At 37.3% G+C, this 19,923-nt stretch overlaps 1 protein-coding gene across 2 annotated transcripts in view; it reads right to left on the reverse strand.

Annotated features, from left to right (window-relative positions):
- Positions 1-820: 820 nt before the first annotated feature.
- tafa5l (TAFA chemokine like family member 5, like) overlaps positions 821-19,923 on the reverse strand; it is a 68,603-nt gene continuing 49,500 nt past the window's right edge. Inside the window, exons 4-5 of one of the 2 annotated variants that reach the window (XM_065248115.1) lie at positions 3,880-3,927; positions 821-1,671 (exon numbers count right to left, since the gene is read on the reverse strand). In XM_065248115.1, coding sequence (XP_065104187.1) covers positions 3,904-3,927 — 24 coding nt within the window. In that variant the 3' untranslated portion in view covers positions 821-1,671; positions 3,880-3,903. The remainder of the gene's footprint in view (positions 1,672-3,879; positions 3,928-19,923) is intronic. The other variant, XM_065248116.1, reaches the window with a different exon arrangement.

The following is a 19,923-nucleotide window of genomic DNA, read 5'->3' on the forward strand; positions in this document are numbered from 1 at the left end:
TTGCGTTTTAAACTGAGTGAAAAACGCGCCCGTGCTGCTTCCCCTCCTTTCTAATGCAGTATTCTGAAAAGTTAAAAAAATTATTTTCAACTGGCTACATTCAAAATAACGTATTTGCGAATTGTGAATCGCCCCTTAGGCTCCTAAAAGTTTTTAGTTAAAAACAGTGTAATGTAAATGGCCTCTAAAAAAGAAAGTCTGAAAGACAGTCAAAGAGAGAGAGTCGGAAATAGAGAGATAGAGAGAGAGAAAGTAAGAGAGAGAGAGAGAGTCCTGGGTAAGCGTGCAGTATAACGAATGAACACAGAATCTCCTTGAGTTTCTCAGTAATTGGAAGCGAGGGATGTCGTGGTCTGCATATTTGCCAGAAGCATAACAGACTTTATTAGGAACCATAAAAACACCATTAAAATTCACAACTCAGGGAGCCGGGCCCTCGAGACTGATGAATTACTACTGTTCACTGAAAGTGACTATATTCTTTTACTCTTTCATCTTCTCACACGTCGTGATTTCGTCCGCTTCGTGCAACCAGTTACATCCGTCGTTTAACCCCTTACGGTTTGATCTTCTCGACCGGCTGTGGGCAGAAACTGATTTAACAATACATCTTGTACTATATGAGAGGCAGATTTTTTCAATATTTATATTAGAGTCCTGTACTTAAAGTCAACATGAAAAAAGGGTTTGACTTGATTACATCATTTCGTTTTGATTACTTATTTAAAATAAAGTACACCAACCAGCCATGTCCTAAGATCAAACGCACATATAAAAAAATTATCGAACATGCTCGACCCATGAAGAAACTTCCCAAGGCTTTGTGCACATTTACATAGACACACCCTTTATTTCCTATCTAGGTCAATACTCCATTGCAAGTGTCAATTTACAGTCAAAATAAAGTATTCATAGAAATGAGAGACAGACATTTAAAGCAGAGAGTGAAAGAGAGCCCCCAGAGAGAAAATAACAGTTGAGATCCAGCAAATCTTTAAATCACCCATGATATATGCTGACAGGTTCGGTGCATTGCAATTCGTACAACTTAAACACAGAATCCATACGGCCACAGAAGCATTGTGACACCAAGGTCAAATCTGCTGTTTTGGTCCGTTCTCAATTGATCAAATGAATGCGTGTGCGGTTTAACCGTTCATACTCATGACAAAGACAGGGGGACATGTTCTCCTTGCACCGAGACCCAAACATCTGTGTAGATTCATCTCGATACGTCCTTGGCCCTTTCGCAACAACACGTCCTTGCTCGCAGGTGGTGAGTGTGAAAAACTCCCACAAGGTCCAACTAGCATTGATGCTATGGCCTCTCCGTGAAAGACTCGACGTTTGTCTTCTTTGTTGGCTTAACTGGAAAGCGAGCAAAATGTTCTCCTGGCTAAAAGACGTCAAGCTCAAAACATAAACAGCTGAGATGAATGATGTCAAGGATTTGCAAAGAAATGCTTGCCCCGCTGTAAGAGGTTGTGTTGCTCACCGCTGGGACCTGCGTGTAACCGTACAGATGCTTGACTGACTGGGCTCCATTTCCTTTTTGGGGACGATAGGGAATGAGGCAGCTGATTTCTATAGCGCCGAGATGAGAAGATGGACACGAACGTGGGGCTGATGGATGATTCCAGATTGGCGACGTTCCTGTGAATGTCAGAAAGCCTGAACACACACACACACAAACACACAAAGAAAAAAGCTGGTGAGGACATTAGCGAAATGCATTTCACGGCATGATCAAAGGAAAGAAAAAAGCAGCAATAACGCAACAACATTTCCTGCCACATCTTTTCATGTTTGTTGCTCTTGTGCTTTTGTTTGTGTTTACTTAGTGACTGATGATTTTTATATATCACAGCATTGTGAAGAGCCGGTGCTTTTAAAGGCATGTTTTTCAAAAGGTAAATGGTGGAGGGTGAACAGTAAAATAATTATGTTACGTGCAAATATTTTAATAGCAGCACGTACATCTTGTCAAACTACTTCTTAAAAAGAAAAATATGCCTCACGTTGCACCTTTGAGAGTTAATTCATAATCAATTATAATTAATATTGAATATGTAAATGTACCTTGCCTGCACATTAATCATTGTTTCCCATGAGCTGGTGCCTGAACATTGGTTTGTTTAAAATCACGCTTCAGTGCACTTCTCCATCACATGTTTTTTTTTTTTTTAAATGCTTACTTCATCCTTTTTTGTGCTTTACCGCAGTGAAATTTCACATTAAAAGCACACACCTCTTAAAACAATGAATTACAACCTTTCTAGTCATTTGCGGATACTTGGTTTGGTTCAGGAGGTTCACTCATGAATCATTCATGGTTACTTTTGAACAAATTTGACAAACCTGACATCATTCATTTTAGTATGAGAGCTGCAATATCTCTAGACAATAAAATGTTCGTTACTAAAACGTCCAGAATCTTCCAGTATCTTTCCAGCACTGGGAAAAAAACAATTACTTACCAGTTTTCCATGAAAACTACTACCAAGCCTGTCTGTTTTGGGACTCAAAATCCTATTTCTCAAGCTGTTTCTTTCAGTTAGAGAATAAAAAATTAATATCTGTTCAAGGCTGTCCAAATAACAACTCCCAGAATTCATCATTCATAAATAAGTCTGAACTGGGATTTTTTAAATCCTTTCAGAATCAATCTTTAATGCACTTCATATGTAATTGCCAAAATGAGAAAAACAATTTCAAACCTTCCAGTTCTTCTCTAAATAAATATTTATGACATTCCCACTTTTCGGTTTCTCCATCTATCTGTAATTGCCTACGAATCGCGCAGCTCTTTCCCGAGGGTGCAGGACACAACATGTTGAAAATGTTGATAACGTTGAGATTAACTCTATCAGAACCATAATACAGAAAGTTCATTTCTCTAAACAGGACCATTTGTGAAGTCTAGAAAGTCTCCCTATAGGATCCTAACAGCTTTCCTCTGAGATGCTGCTGTAAGTGCTCTCTCCCCGGACCTTTAATAATGACGCCTTTCAATAAAAAACCCTCCCTTATGATTTGCTTTATAATAGAGTGCTTTTCCCTCGCAAAAATAGCTTTGACTGTTTGAATAACACTTGCAAAGTCAACATCTCCCAATGCAACAAAAAATTGTTGTTGTCATTCAGCGTTTTTATCAACTAGATAATGAAAGGAACAGAACGATATTGCTTAAAAATCCCATAATTGACAGGTGCTAATGGCCTCAAGGATTAACATAAATTTATGCTAATTTCTGTCATTTCTCCTGCGCAGCAAAACTGAAGTCATTCCCGAGTCGTGTACGCTCACCGGGAATCGCTCAAAGCAAGCTGGTAAGACAAACAACAGCTGGCATGTAAATATATCTTGTTATATCTTGTTAAATACAACCATATCTTCTTCTATGCTGGCGCTGCACCATCTGCAACGAAGCGAGCGACTACTGAGGCAGAGCCGAGTCTCAGGGCGCAGGGGATTTTGGGTTCCGCTCACGTCCCAAACCATCATCATCTCCTCTCATCTCTTGATCCCCAGCAAACCCGGCGCCCCCGACTGCCCTCTAATCCTGCTCCAGCCTTTCCGCTGATCAGGTGCGCCACTCTTAACACAACTTCATCAGCACCGGCGGGGCACAATTGGCTGGATAAATGATAAGATTTCCACTCGATTTTGCTTTAACTTATTTCACCTCGGCTGCTGGCATCTGTCAGGCTGCTTTACGGCGAACACTGCCGCGGCCGCTTTCTGTAGCGGCTCTGCTCTGCCTGTTCTCCCTGGACGCTTCATGTCATTGCATATTAGATTTAGAGACTAAAAGATGATGATTCACTAAAGAACAACAAACAGCGAGATAAGAGGTCATCTGATTGGAGCGCCGCTCACCTCCTTATGGCGATCTGAAGTCCTTTAAGATGGCTCCTTGGGCAAAGGCTGTTACAAAGAGAAAGGAAATAGATTTGTAAGAAGTTTCAAGAAATAGATTTGTAAGGGGTTTCGTAAGAGATATCGAAGGATCTATGTCTGAAAAATTCAAATTAATTTATAGGCTATTACAAATTTGCCACACTTTAAGAGATTGTACAGATTGTATATTGTAAAATAGTTCCAAGCTGTCATTGGGGGCATCTTTAAAAAGATCCTAACGTACACATTTGATACCTCTGAGGTATTCTTTAGGTGCAAAGGTGTAGGGGAGAGTAGGGGCGAGTCACATTTTCATTTTTCAGAAAAACGTCATTTATAAAGCAAATGTTTTAGACAGAGATATATTTTTGCTGTGGTCAATAACTCACATGTGTGGTCTACCAATTCCAGCTGAATTTATGAACAAATGTAAAATGACAAATTTAACTTTGAACATTGTTACTTTTGACCCTATCATAAGTAACACAACGGAACAAGATAGATTTTTGTGTTACAATTGTTTTTAGTAAATATACATGACTATGATGACCTTGTTAATATGTAACTACAAACATATTTTGTCATTTCAAAAATATACATATATTAAATTAAATTTTCATTTTAAATTTCAGTTTTATCAAATGTTTTAAAAGCAACCTGACAGTACAAAGTTAAATTGTTAAGAATAAAAAAAAAATTAACAGTATGAACACTATGAAAATTAAATGAAATTAGATTGGCATGATATACATTTTTGACATAATGCAACAGCAGCGGGGCAAAACTATTAAGTGTTACTTTCATCCCAACAGGAACTCCTGACATTTAAACTCCTGATTTACTTTTATTAAAACAATTAACTCTGTGATTAGTCAAACTTCAGGATGTGTTAGATCACTAAATAACCTATAGATTGATCAGTACTGTAACACATGAAACTAGAAACACAACGCGTTATAAGATTTTTTTTTTACTGATTTAAAAATGTTCTTTACCGAACACAGCTTTCTGGACATACACATGCAAAACGGTGTGGAAAAACACAATATTTGTCAGCTCTTTAAAGGGTTGCGTGCTAAAGATGTTGTCATAGTTTGAAATGCAAATGTAGTCAGGGCTCAGAGAAATCACTGCTACTTTCGCCCTGGTTCTCCCCTGCTGTTTGAAAGGGTACTGCAAGTTAAAGATGAACTCAATGGCGTTTATTTATAAGAGAACACAAAAGGCCCAGATGGGGGAAAAAGGCATGACACAAACCAGGGATGGGCAACTTCGGTCCTGGAGGGCCGGTGTCCTGCAGAGTTTAGCTACAACCATAATTAAACACACCTGAAGCAGCCAATTAAGGTCTTACTAGGCATACTAGAAACGTTTAGGCAGGTGTGCTGAGGCAAGTTGGAGCTAAACTCTGCAGGACACTGGCCCTCCAGGACCGAAGTTGCCCATCCCTGGTCTAAACAGAGGATAATAACAGATAGGACAATGACGTGACGGGACTCTAGTACAAGAATACACTTGACTTGAATTACAAGACTTAACTTGGCTATGACAACTCTCTAATACAATTAAACATAGCAGACAAACCAAAACGATTTAGCACAGGACAAAACACACTGGGGCCTTAAATAGGAAAAGCTAAACAAAATAACAAGGTAAGGTCATGTGAGGGGAGTTAACCAATAATGAATAATTAATGAGGAGACATGGGGGCGGGGGCAGAGACAAGACACGGCAGCACCCTACCAAATAAAAAAGGCCAAGCGTTACCACAAAACATGGGTATGGCCACGATCCTGCCACATGAACTATGAATTACTAAAATCATACAACTTCAGTGACTGTAAAACTACATTAACTTCTTACACCCTGAAGCTATTTTGGGGATTTTCGCCTGGATTTGGCCTACCCAATTTCAAAAGCTTCCCATACCCACATGCAGAGGTTTACATACAAAAGTTTGGTATCATTTTACAGGAAACCCTTTGAAATTACATAAAACACTGTTGAAAGTGCTAAACATGGTTGTATGTGATGTCAGGCCTCTAATAAACACAAAAATAAATAGGCGCTATTTTTTTTTTTTTTTTTTCTAAAGTTTTTATTTGAAAGTGTATAACTCTGGTCCTGGGTATCTCAGGTCTCTGCAGACAGTTTTGTTTGATTCCAGCAATTGCCAGCTTACAGAGGAAAAAGGAATTTTTTCTCTATCATAATAATTGCAAAAGTTATTTTACTCCAACTGATGGGAGGAATAATACGCTTATGGTGTACAATTTCTGCCAAAAAACATTTGAAGTGCTACCATAACCACATACAGTGGAATAAATGCAATTTCTTTATATCATTTTAAAGAAAACCCTTTGAAGTTACATAAAAAGCTGCTGTTTGTGACAAATATTGTTATTTATGTTGTTTTTCATATGATGAAACACAAAATTTTCTTTTTTATGTTGTAAACACTGTCTTTGATAGTGTATAACTCTGGTTCTGGGTGCTCTAGTAGACTGCAGACAGTTCTGGTTGTTACCAGCAGCAGACAGTAAACACCCAAAAAAAGAATGAACTCTTTATCATGTCGCATTCAAAAGATATTCTTATTTTACTGAAGGGTGCGGAAATACATTTTTCATAAAAATATTAATTTTTTGTTTTGCACATATAATAAAAAGCTAGGGATTAATTATGCAAACAACCAAAGAAAATGCTGTGAATGGACTCATTGTTTAGAGTAGGACCTAAAATAAAAGATGGTGTATCATTTGTGGCTATCTGTGCTATCTGAGGCAGTTCACACTCAAGTTTCACATATGTTTACAAAAGACCATTTTTTACCTTATTATTCATTCAAAGATTGTTGGATATGTGTTGATATTAGAACAAAAATAATGATGTAGCCTTATTCCTGAGAGTGAGAGCTTTCATTTGATATAAGATTTGCCCATGTTCGTCATTTTTGAAAAATATGAAATATGTGAATATTATATGATATCAAAAAATATTGGGGGGGTGATAGTGTAAATTAAGTGTAAATAACTTTCTTACAGTAAAATATATGTCAAAGTGATGCATATCTGCAGAAAGTAGAGACTCTAAGCTTTCAAACAGTATCTCATATGTGTTACTGGGGTCCATGACGGAGCATTAAAGATTAAAAGAATCTTTTATATTAAGTCAAAATACGAAATTTTTTGACCCGGGACAGGGTCCTCAGGGTTGAAGAGGTTAAACTTTACTGTATAAAAGCAGCTACAGCACAAGTTGATAACCAAAACGATCAAACTAGGCATATTGGATGCATTGTCAACAAACTAATTTAGCAAAAATGAATCAACACTACTTGACATGTTGTTTAACAGTTTCGGAGAGCTATTTTGAGGACTGCTTTTGCTTATTTAGGTTGTACAATACAATGTGACAAAAACACAACCCTGCCACAGAATTTATTGGTAAAATGATTATGTTGCTGGAGAAGGTTGACCATTTTGCAAACCTATTTTTACCAACCTTTCTAATTTAAAGCTATAGTGTCATGCTGCTGAAAATCTACTAAAGTTAGGAGCATATCTATGTTTACTTTGTCTATCCCTGTCTAAAACTGTGCTTCTGCAATCGGTTTTATACTCAGCACAAATGAACTGGCCCTGTATTCTGTACTTCACAGCGCTCATTTCAAGCCTTCACTCCCAGAAACTTGCAACTTGCTCAATGTTTAAAAACGAAACCTCTTAACCCCGTAAAGATTTTGAGTCTCTGTTGGCAAGCTGGTGGTACTTGGAAGCACAACACTCATTGGCATGCAGAAGGCACTCTACACTGTTTATTGGCACACATGCTGATTGGCTCATCACAGCGTCGTTCACAATGGTGTTGACAGCACCCAATGATTCGACGGGCAGCATTGGTTATCCAGTGCCCGTCCGCCCGGCCGCCCGTATGCCGTCCCGCCCTGGAAGCCTGGCATAATCTGTGAAACATTTCACGCAGCGCCTCTGATCTGTCGCACCTCTCCTCAAAAATGTCATCTAAATGCTAAGCACCCGTGCTGCAATGTTTAAACAAAAACAACAGCAAAAATAGAAAAGCCGTAAAAGCAAACAAGAGACCCTGCGAGCGGGAGGAAGCTTTTATATTTGATTTTTTCCCATTTTGATTTCTTTCCTCCAAGCTCCCAAAAAGCTTCTTCTTTCTCCTGGAGATGTGAGGGGAATTTTCAAAGCGTTATTGCTTAAATAAAATCGAAGCAAATAAAAACAGGCCAGGTATTGGTGCATCGATGGTTCGCTTCTAAAGAAAGAAACATCTTTTTCAGGGAAGTGCGCAGGCCTGCCTCTTACCAGAGACTCCCCGGTGCTTTATCCCTTGATATTGATCTGGTGACACCAACGCTGTGGGAAAAGTGCTGAGGCTGTGATTGTGGGAAGCGCTATTAACTGTTGGTGCTAATTAATGGGCTAAAAGGTGAATGCGGTCTCCTGTAGGAGGTAAGGAGACGCAGAAAAACAAAACAAGACTGAGTGAGATGTGGGGGAGATGAAGAGCAATCTGAAACAGCTCCTTTGTTCGCATGTTACCGCAGGGGACTGTGTTAAGCTACTGTGAGTGTCGCAGGGCATTAGTCTGCAACGGGAAAATAAAGAGTATGCAAACTTGCCTGCTAGCAGAGAGAGACCCAGATTACAAATGTGTACTTTGCTAATTGAGCGGATTAGCTATCATTAGCGCAAATGATGCTACTGCTCCAGGTGTTAGCATCGGGAGGTATAAAGTGCTTAATGGAGATAATATTATCAACGGCACCAACACTGAGTAAATACAGCTCGGTTATCCCTTAACAATCATTTCCTATCCCTCAAAAGACTAAACATATACAATGACAAAGCTGTATTTACTCTTTCAGAGAATAAATGTAGTTATTATTGAGAGTATTATCTTCATTAGGCACTTGTCCTGTGACGTGTTTATAGCAGATAGCTTAAATCAGCTTGAGACAGATTTGCCTATTGGATCTTTCATACTGACTGTAATTCTCTGCAACCAGTAGACCAGCTAAGACTAGCGAGCAGACCATTTAAAACCACTAATTAGACTATTGGCTAAACCCACCAATCAAACCTGCTAAAATCAGCAATTATACCAGATAAACCAGTTTTTAGACCAGCTAAAGTCAGCTATTAGATCAGCTAAAACCAGCAATCAGACCTGCTAAAATCATTAAGCAGACCAAATTAACAGGCAATCAAACATTTTAAAACCAGCAATAAGACCACCTAGAATCATTAATCAGACCGGCTAAAACCATTAATCAGACTTATTAGACCACCTTAAAACAGCTATTAGACCACCCGAAACTAACAATAACTAAAATCACTAATCAGACCATAAAACAACCAATCAAACCTGCTAAAATCAGCAATTATACCAGATAAACCAGTTTTTAGACCAGCTAAAGTCAGCTATTAGATCAGCTAAAACCAGCAATCAGACCTGCTAAAATCATTAAGCAGACCAAGTTAACAGGCAATCAAACATTTTAAAACCAGCAATAAGACCACCTAGAATCATTAATCAGACCGGCTAAAACCATTAATCAGACTTATTAGACCACCTTAAAACAGCTATTAGACCACCCGAAACTAACAATAACTAAAATCACTAATCAGACCATAAAACAACCAATCAAACCTGATAAAATCAGCAATTATTCCAGAAAAACAGTATTTAGCTAAAACCAGCTATTAGATCACCTAAAACTAATAATAACTGAACTCAGTAATCAGACTAATCAGTTACCTATCAAACCTGCTAAAATGAGTAAGCAGACCAAATAAACCAGCATTTAGACCAGCTAAAATCAGCAATTGGATCATCTAAAATCATTAAGCAGACCAAATAAAACCTTTTAAAACCAGCAATTAGACCACCTAGAATCATCAATCGGACTGGCTTAACCAGTAATCAGACGAATCAGACCAACTTAATCTATTTATCAGACTAATTAGACCAGCTAAAAACAGCAATTAGACCAGCTAGAAACATAAATCAAACCAGTTAAAACAGTAATCAGAACAGCTAAACCAGTATTTAGACCGGCCAAACCAGTAATCAGACAAATCAGACCATAAAACCACCAATCAAACTTGTTAAAATCAGTAATCAGACTAGATAAACCAGTATTTAGACCACCTAGAATCATTAATCAGACCGGCTAAACCAGTAATCAGACAAATCAGACCAACTAAAACCATGAATCAGACTAATCAGACCAGAAAACCACCAATCAAACTTGTTAAAATTAGTAATCAGACCAGATAAACCAGTATTTAGACCACCTAGAATCATTCATCAGACCGGCCAAACCAGTAATCAGACGAATCAGACCAGAAAAAAACAAGAAAAAGACTAATCAGACCAAAAAAACACAAATCAAACCTGTTAAAATCAGTAATCAGACCAGATAAACCAGTATTTAGACCACCTAGAATCATTAATCAGACCGGCCAAATCAGTAATCAGACGAATCAGACCAGCTAAAACCATGAATCAGACTAATCAGACCAAAAAACCACAAATCAAACCTGTTAAAATCAGTAATCAGACCAGATAAATCAGTATTTAGACCACCTAGAATCATTAATCAGACCGGCCAAATCAGTAATCAGACAAATCAGACCAGCTAAAACCATGAATCAGACTAATCAGACCAAAAAACACAAATCAAACCTGTTAAAATCAGTATTCGGACAAACCAGCATTAAGACCAGCTAAAATCATTCATCGGAACGGCTAAACCAGAAATCAGACAAATCAGACCAGCTGCAGTAATACCATTAATCAGACTAATTAGACCTTAAAACAGCAATCAGATCAGCTTAAACCAGCAAATGATCTTAAAATGGTTTATTAAGTTTTTCTACAGGGAAAGACTGAGTGCGGCTGTAGTAGTTTTGTCAGAGATTAGTGATTTTGTAACTGTGGGAGGTGAGCATTAACACACTCGCATTAGTTTTTATTTCTACGCTCCAGCAATATGAATTTAACTCAATCCAACATGCCCTGTAAGAAAGACAGCAAGAGCTGATCCTCCAAACGGCCTTGGCTGGATTATGAATTTAAGGATTGATTCATCTCCTCCGGTGACTGCAAGATGAGCAATTAAGACAATTATAAATCACTGGCAAAACTGCAGGGATGAATCTGAGGGGCAATATAACGTTTATTGATGGAGCAGCCTTTGGAAATGACTGCTAAACTCCAACAGTCAGGGAATAGTCAGACATTTTTCAGAACTTGATGAAATGAATTTCAAAAGGTGGCTGCAGATTCCCTGATGCCATTTGCACTTTTCAGGGTATCGATAGGGGTCTCGATCACACTGAAATGAGAGTTCTTCTCTGGCTTTCATGCGGCTCTTTGTAGTTTGCTTTTGTTCTTTGGTCGAATCATGATTTACCAATGACAAAGAGTGAAAGGAGGGATTAACATGTGATCACTACCTTCAGTGTTGTCACATTTATCAATATTAAAATGACAACCATGTTACCATGATTTTAAATAGTGGCTGCTTGAAGTATGCAAATTATTATGTATTAAATAATTTTAACAAATCTGCACTGCAAAAATTATACATTTATTCTGTGATGGCAATGTTTTAACACACCCAGTATCTTAATAAAATTAAAGTTACCTTGTTGGGCTTCTAATAATGTACCTGAAATATCCCAGCCTGGTCTTACTGTTAATTCGTAGTATTAATACGTAACTTTCAAAAACACAAAACATAGGTTTTTGTAGGTTTAAATTGATGCTGAAGTGTACAATGTAGGCGTAACATTTTGTAACGTTTAATCGTAGCATTATTATGTTTTTACATCTACAAAACGTTTACAAATAATTCATACTATAATGTTTGCTGTATAATTTCCCTTTAACCATTTTATCAATAATGTTATGACCCTAACCCTACCCCAAACCTTACCCTAACCCGAACCCTTTTGTACATCAATAAAAAATACATAATGTATTCATTTTATATTCTGCAACGAAATGGACGGAAATGTGTAGGAAAAGTTTTGTAACAATATAGGCAAGAATATACCAAAAGTAGTTAAAATGATGATGTGCTGCAGTTGTGGTCCTCTCGGGAGTTTATGAAGTACAGAGAAATATTAAAGTTATTAATCCAGCTTCTCTCTGTCAAGGCATGCATTTCAAAGTACATTGACTGAAAGACGGCAATGTCACAAACTTGTGATGTAGCACGCAAGAGCCAATGAGCGTTTGATATCACTGCGGTAAAGTAATGTGTCGTAAAGCTTCATGAGGGGCAATATTTATATTAAAATTCATAATGAATGCAAGATTTAACAGTTATATTCGCTGATGAGAACGGAGATCAAGATTGCTGGATAAAGGGCTGAATTTGGATCTTTTCACTGTAAAACCTAAAAGTCAACTCAACTCAAACCATTTAAGTAAACCGGTTGCATTAGTTTTAAAACACATACATGTGAGTACTGTGAACTTAAACAAATTGAGTCATATGCAGTTATGCACTTATATTTAAGTTCACACTACTTAAATATAAGTGCATAATGACCGGTTTACTTAAATGGTTTGAGTTAAGTTAACTGTTGTACAGTAACTGTTTACAGTGTATGAATTTTTAAGATGTGGATTACAGAGAATAAATAAAATTAAAATCTTTTGTGAATTAATGTTGTGTTTTGGTGTAATTGTTATTCAATAAGAGAAAACCTATTTTTTGTGTCATGGCTAACAAACTTAATATTACAAAATGGTTAAATGATTAAGGAAATGTTGAGGTTTTAAAGTGTAGTCTTGTTTAATATTGTGTAATTCTCTAAAAGGCAAAAACATTTCATTAAGTAAATGAGTAAACTGTCTTAAATAATTTAGAAAATACAACTAATATAAGAAAGAAACCCCAATGACCATGATTTTAATATTTATGAATAAAAATACATACAAATCTGTATGTCTGTAAAGCTGTTAATACAGAAATAATTAATGTATTAGTCAAGTCAACACGTCAATATAATACGTTTCAGTGTGTATGAAAACGTAAGTAAACGTGTGGTACAAATAGGCATGGGCTGGTTACCGGTTTCAAGGTATACCAAGGTTTTAAACAGTCAAGGTTTCAAAACCACTTAAATGTTCTGTGATACCGTCTCCAAGGTATGAGCAAAATTCATTAAATCATTAAGTCATGTGATTGATTTGATGTTTACATTTAATATACACTACGAAAATAAAGTTTCGTTCCAAAACAAGATAATTTTTTAATTTTTCAGAAATCTCGTTTTTTGGTTGTGCATTCCAGTTAATCAATTAAACTGCAGTTGGTTTCTTTGGATTTAAACCTTCATAACTTAAAAAATACAGCTAAGTAGCACCATAAAACAAAATAATAACATGATAACATAATAATAAACATGTTTTGACAAAAATGTTATAAAATGGATTTATCTCGTTTTGCAATGAAACTTTTCATATATTTGTTGAAAGCATATTATAATTTAAAGACTTTATTTTTACCTGGTATTTGAAAATGACACATTTAAATGTTGCAATGGCAAAACCGCAACACCGTGAAACCGTGGTATAGATTATCATACCGCCATGCCTAGGTACAACCACACTTTACTTAAAAATACACACACATATCTCATGAGATCACGCTGAATATCCACAGAACCCTTCTGTTGCACAAAAAGTTCTTTGTATACGGGCTATAAAAAGAGAAGAAAGAAAGGATTGTTTTACTATCCATTGACTTCAAATGTTTTTTTAGAGAGCCACAAATTGTTATTCTTACATGGCACGGCTTTGAAGAACTTAACAGTGAATGTAAACATCATCTAAAGAAGCTGTACTTATCAAAAATCACCTTATCTAACTAGAAAAGGCACCCGTTTCATAAAATGACCCTTGAATTGATACAGAGGGCTGTTCATTTCATCTTTTGTTATCAGAAGGTATGACAGTGCCTTTGAAATATCCGTTTCCATCAATCCGATACATTATTAAAAACATCTCTCATAGATCTTCTTTGGAAGATGTTTCAAATGAATTTTTCACCCTGTTGGCTATCCTGCAGACGGGTATGCACGCAATTCTCTGTATGCTAATGGGATTGCAGAAAGTCCCAAAACTGTTGCTTTGCCCTCAAAGCAAAAGAATAATATAAGACATCCTCTGATCAGGGTCCGATAGACCCGCAGACAACATCTTGCACGTGTTCCTCTGGGAAATGCAAAGCCCTGCATGCGGGATGCAGAAATGGTAGTTCAAAGAAATGCGACGGCAATCCTTCAGATGGAAAATAACCTAAATGCGGTTAAAGTGACGGGGCGGCTCACCGAGAAAGACTTCTAACAGGAAAGAGAAGCGTCCAGAAGCATAAAGCATTCAGGTTTAATGGACGAGGGTGTTAAAAAAAAAAAAAAGACATCGTGACCGAGACAGAGAGAGTTTTATGAAAATAAAAAACACAGTCGAAGAGAAAAACAGCAAGTTTCATTCACTGAAACCTTAACAAGGCAATCTGCGTCTGTCTGCTAGCGAAATGAACAGAAATGGCACATTTAGATGTAATTGCCAGTATTACGCTGAGCTCATTCTCTGTGTTCTGAAATAAACGGAAACATTTTGATATCGATTACAGCCGGCTTTGATAAGGCAATTACTCGTAACGATCACTTGAGCACCAGATTCATAATGAAATGTGCACGGGCCGTTCTCGTGTTTTCAATCATTACGGCCCACGGCTGATGTCCTGAAATGATGTAGCAAGTCAACAGGAATATGGCTATCGTTACAAGGCAGGAATAAAAAGTTTCTATCTTTAATTAGCTGACATTAGCTTAACTTAGAACTACATTAAATATACATTGCATATACATTACATATACGTTACATATACGTTACATTATTACTTTGCTCACTAGTACGGTTTAATCTTAGCTGCTGTACTTTGCTAATTGTTGTCCAATGATTTTTCAGTTTTTTCTTTGAATTGAATTGAAACTTTACACGTTTGCATAGCATTCGCCAGACACTTTTACCTTAAAGTGACATACAGTGCATGTATTGCATACAGTTTAAGTAAGCAATAAGGCACGAGAGGCTGCGCTGTATCAGGGAATAAGTCACTGTTAAAGGGCGGTATTAAAATGCAACCCCTTCAGCCATGAATTTTGAGTAAGCGTTACTGTTTGAACATCGTTTGTAAAGCGTTATGCATATAGGCTTCTAGGTAATTGTTAGCGATTATGCAAAACCAAACAGGCACAAAAACAACTAAATTAGTCTTTATTGTATGGCCAGGGTGCACAACACTAACAATGGGCATATAATTAAATTATAAGAAACTAATAAATTGCATTCATCCTAAGCTTTTTAAAACCTTGTTGACAACTCCAGGTACAATAGATTTAGCACCAGGCCACTGAGACTATGTGTGTTTTCTTTTTGACTTGCCACTTCAATTACAAAAAACACCCCACGCTGGCACTCGACTAATGTATTTCTCTCAATTATGAATAAAGGCGCACACCGCTGTGTCACATCAGCCTCTTTGAGAACCAAGGGAGCTGAATTTGGACACCTCCCCGTATCCCCCGTGAACGAAGCGATGCAGAATCAAATCAGCCGACCTGCGGCGCCGCGTGCACGTCTCCATAAATGTATTCAATAAAAAGAAGAGAGAGGTTGACTACAGGCTACAGACTCGATGGATTGCCAATTCTCCAGCGTGTCAGATATTTAGCGGCCTCTAACCGAGCAGGCGTTTGCAAACGGAGGAGGACGTAAGCGTGGGTGGGTTCGAGAAGGGGGGTGGAGGAGGGACGGGACGGATCGTGGATGAGATTCGGTGTCTGGTCTGACCCTTTCTGATCACGGCTCTGTCGCAGCTGGTCTCGCGGAGCCTAACTCTTCCCTGAATGAAACGTCTGGCTGAAAACAATCGCCTCATTCCGCCGCACCATTCTTCTTTTCTCTCCTTAATGATGACTGTGCACTGAAGGAAAAATATCATTACCAGGACAGAGAGAAAAGAGAGACGGATAAGGACAGAGAAAGTGACACGGTTGAAAAAGTAAAGGAAGAAAAGTACAGACAGAGAACCAAAGAAAAACCAATCTACAATGTACCCGAAATAAACACACGGACTGAATAACAAACACTGAGTACTGTATAACATGCTCAACTTACACTATAATAACCCTGTGTGTGAAATCCTCTAATCATGAGATTGGGGGCATCAAAATTTCATTTCAGTCATTGATTTCAATATTTAACATGATATTACTCAGTTAATATTAAAGATGTCAAGATTATATATTTCACAGAATTCTTTACATTATGTAGGATAAATTTATGTAGAAAACAATAAAACACACTTTTGCTGGGTTTTCACAGATTGGGTCACATATGCAGTTCTTTACGAAAGAACAAATGTGACCCTGAACCACAAAACCAGTCAATAATGGTCAGTTTTTGAAAATTGAAAATTAACACATTAATTAATGTATGGTTTGTCATGCTCTGTTTATACTCACACTTTGCACCTCACAGCAAGCCTTCGCTGATCATGCGCGCATCTCAACAAACGGACGAGACGTTTGACACGCTTACTGTTGCACTACTTTAAAATGACAGGGGCAACTTGAGCAATCGAACCAACACAAAGAAGAGGAAAAATTTTGTTCGCTGAAACAACCCAACTTGTAACATCAGAGATTGATATCTAATACAACAACAATCTCTTTAATATGTCTTTAAACATTATAATTTCATAAAAAAATTTACTAACCAAACAAAATCTAAAAGTTTGTATTTTATTCCTTATCCAGCGGTACATTCAATACATTTAATAAGAATTTGTGTTTTAAATGGCAAAGTTTCTATACTTTACTTGTGTCAGAGTGTCAGATAAATAATATATTAATTGTTTTGCATGGATTAATCATAGAGATACGTCACATGCTTTCCTGCTCGGACAGAATCGCCTCGAGGTCGGTCAGATGTGGAGCCACGCATGCGGATACAAAAATTGTCATTCACACCTCGCGCACCCAACACGCACGACCGCTCACACTGCGTTGACATAATTTTTGCCATGCGCACCAGCGTGATCATGTGGATGCGTTGAGTCCAAACAAGGCTTTATGATAGGACATTATTTGGGGGAGATGGGAGGGTCCCTACATTATTTGACAGAAAACTTCATCCAATACAACAGCTCAAAAACAAAAAGCTAAACAGTTCACATATCTTTGGAAAGCTGGAATTCTTGTGATTCGAATAATGTTTATCGTTTTAAGATACAATTAACACAGCAGGTACAATTTGTGTCCTTTTTAGAATTTTTTTTGCCTTTTTCAGGAATTTTAAGGGGTTAAAATCTGGAATATGAGGGTGCAAAAAAGGTTGTCCTTAGCAACACATATTACTAAAGATAAATACATTTTTAATTTTTACAGTAGAACAATATAAAATATCTTCATACATGATCTTTACCTAATATCCATATGATTTTTGGCATACATTTTTTTTTATTTTGCCCCATACAATGTATTTTTGGCTCAAATATGCCCACGCTACTTATGAATGTTTTGTGGTCCAGGGTCACATATGTATTTTTGTCTTGAATAAGCTTTTGAGTCACTGTACGCAATGATGTTATGTTTCAATCATGATCTACTGACATTTGCAAATTACATAACAAACACAGCATAACTATGCACATTTGCATGATACAACATAAGTAAAATCAGACTTGGTCTAACTAAGCTTGCTGCACAAGTTTTTGTCCAGGCTCATAGACTGGACTACTGCTGATTTTCCAGCATGGGTAATCAAACATTTATAAATGAGCTCATCTGATCTTCCAGAGGGCCAATATAACTCTTATTATCTTAAAATTTTACTGGTAGACCACTGTATGAAGGATTTGTTGGGTATAATAATATGTCATTGTTACTTGTTACTACATACATATACATGTCCTTGTCCCCCTCACTTTTAAGATGCCGGCTACTCCCCTACTAGTTGCTGAACGCATCAAGTTCAAGTGATTTCTGCATTCATACAAGACGACGACCATCACATCTTCACTCCCTCTTAAACATCTACATCCCATTCAGAAACTTGTGTTCAGCTAATGAGTGCCGACTTGTGTTGTTACCCTCACAAAAGGGTGCAAACGCACTTTCCCATTCATTCACAACGGCCATTCAGACTCACAAAATTCACAAACAGCACAAAAAAAATTGCCTGCACTGTAATTTGACAAAACTGTAGCCAAATTCTTAAAAATTTTGACCATTCTTTAGTTATTCAGTAAATGTTGGTCTAAAGCTAATAAGGTCCAACATTAAACAGCTTTAATAACCAATATTGGTGTAAAACAAAAGAGTGCACATGAAATTAATAAGATGTATTGACCAGAGGGCTTTAAAATACAAGTACATGCAAAACCGCTAAATGAAGGAATATTACAATAATGAAAGAAAGGAAATAAGCTTATGGCTAAATAACTTTAATAAGGCATTAAAATCAACCTTTAGATTAACCCAATGTTAAGCATGAAAAAAAATTAGATTTAATTTTAATTACGCTCTGCTACCGCTTTAATATATACAGTATACTGTGTCTTACAGATGACACAGCAAAAAGCTGGTGTTAAAATACAGACACTACATTTCAATTCATCCGCCAATGCTATTCAATGAATTGCTGCAAGTTAGATAGATGCTTTTACAAAAAGAGAAATCCTTGTATCTAATGCTGAGAAGCTGCAATGTAAAAATATCTCAATGCTGGTCTGAATTGACATCGCAAGGAATTATGAGACTAACAAGTCGCTTTTAATACGAACACACACGGTCCCAAGCCTCTCGCTAACAACCTGAGCTGTGATGTAAATGCCAGCAGAAGGGAAAATATATAAATCTTTTTGACAGTTTTAAAAGGCTTTAAAAAAACAGTAACGGAGAAATGCTGGATACAATGCAAGAGGAAAACCGAGGAGAAGAAATAAAACACTTTATCTGAAAAATATCCATAAAAATCATTCCTAGAATAATTTACCCTAAAATGAAAATGACCAAGTCGATCCAAAGCCATACACTGTAAAATATTTCTGTAGAAATGACAGGATTACTGTAGTTGTTTCCCAGTAACTTACTGTAGATTTAAATGTATGTTATTTAAACCTAAATTAAATGAAAAGTCTTTGTCTTTACAGAATAAAACTATAAAATAACAGCCTCATGCAAAGCATTCTGGGAAACAAAATCTGAAGAATAAAAGCAGAAATAGGTTAATAAGGATTTCTGGTTCCCAATGTTTAATGTTCATTTAACTTTGAACAAACTGTTGCCAATAAATAAATCTACAGTAAGTTGCTGGCAAACAGCTGCATAACTACAGCAATGTTTTTACAGTGTATGGTTATGAAGATGATCAGTGATTCAAAAAGTTTGGTGCGTTGGCATTTTAGGGTGTTTTGCATGCGGCACAAGGGCGAATAAATAAAGCAGGATTTACATTTTTGGGTGACCTATTCCTTTAAGAACACGTTGCGACTTTTTCATAGGATCATCCTCCCTCTTGCAATATGTCTTTACACAAACATCTTAACAGCATGACTCAGTGTTTGTGGCCAGGCCATACGCTGAACCATCATCTCGGGGCGCCGTCCACCCCCTCCGCACCTTCTCTCCCCAGCCTCCCGACACAAACCAGGACCAATCCGCACCCTCGGCCTCTTTGTTTACCAGTCATATTCGTCTCTGTGAATATCGCTAAAGCGCATGATGTGCCAAAGCATTGGACTCTTGAGACTGTGGCAAATTTGAACCTTTCAGCAGTTCACTAGTGAAGACAAATGGCCGGCGTGTTTGGGGGCCCTCGTGAGTGATCTGTATTAATGCCTGGCAGGGATTCAGCGTGCTGCATATGCTAACTCCATTAGAGGGTCAGAACCTGGCTCTG

This window comes from Paramisgurnus dabryanus, chromosome 11 (genome assembly GCF_030506205.2).
Source record: "Paramisgurnus dabryanus chromosome 11, PD_genome_1.1, whole genome shotgun sequence".
NCBI classification, from domain to species: Eukaryota; Metazoa; Chordata; class Actinopteri; order Cypriniformes; family Cobitidae; genus Paramisgurnus; species Paramisgurnus dabryanus.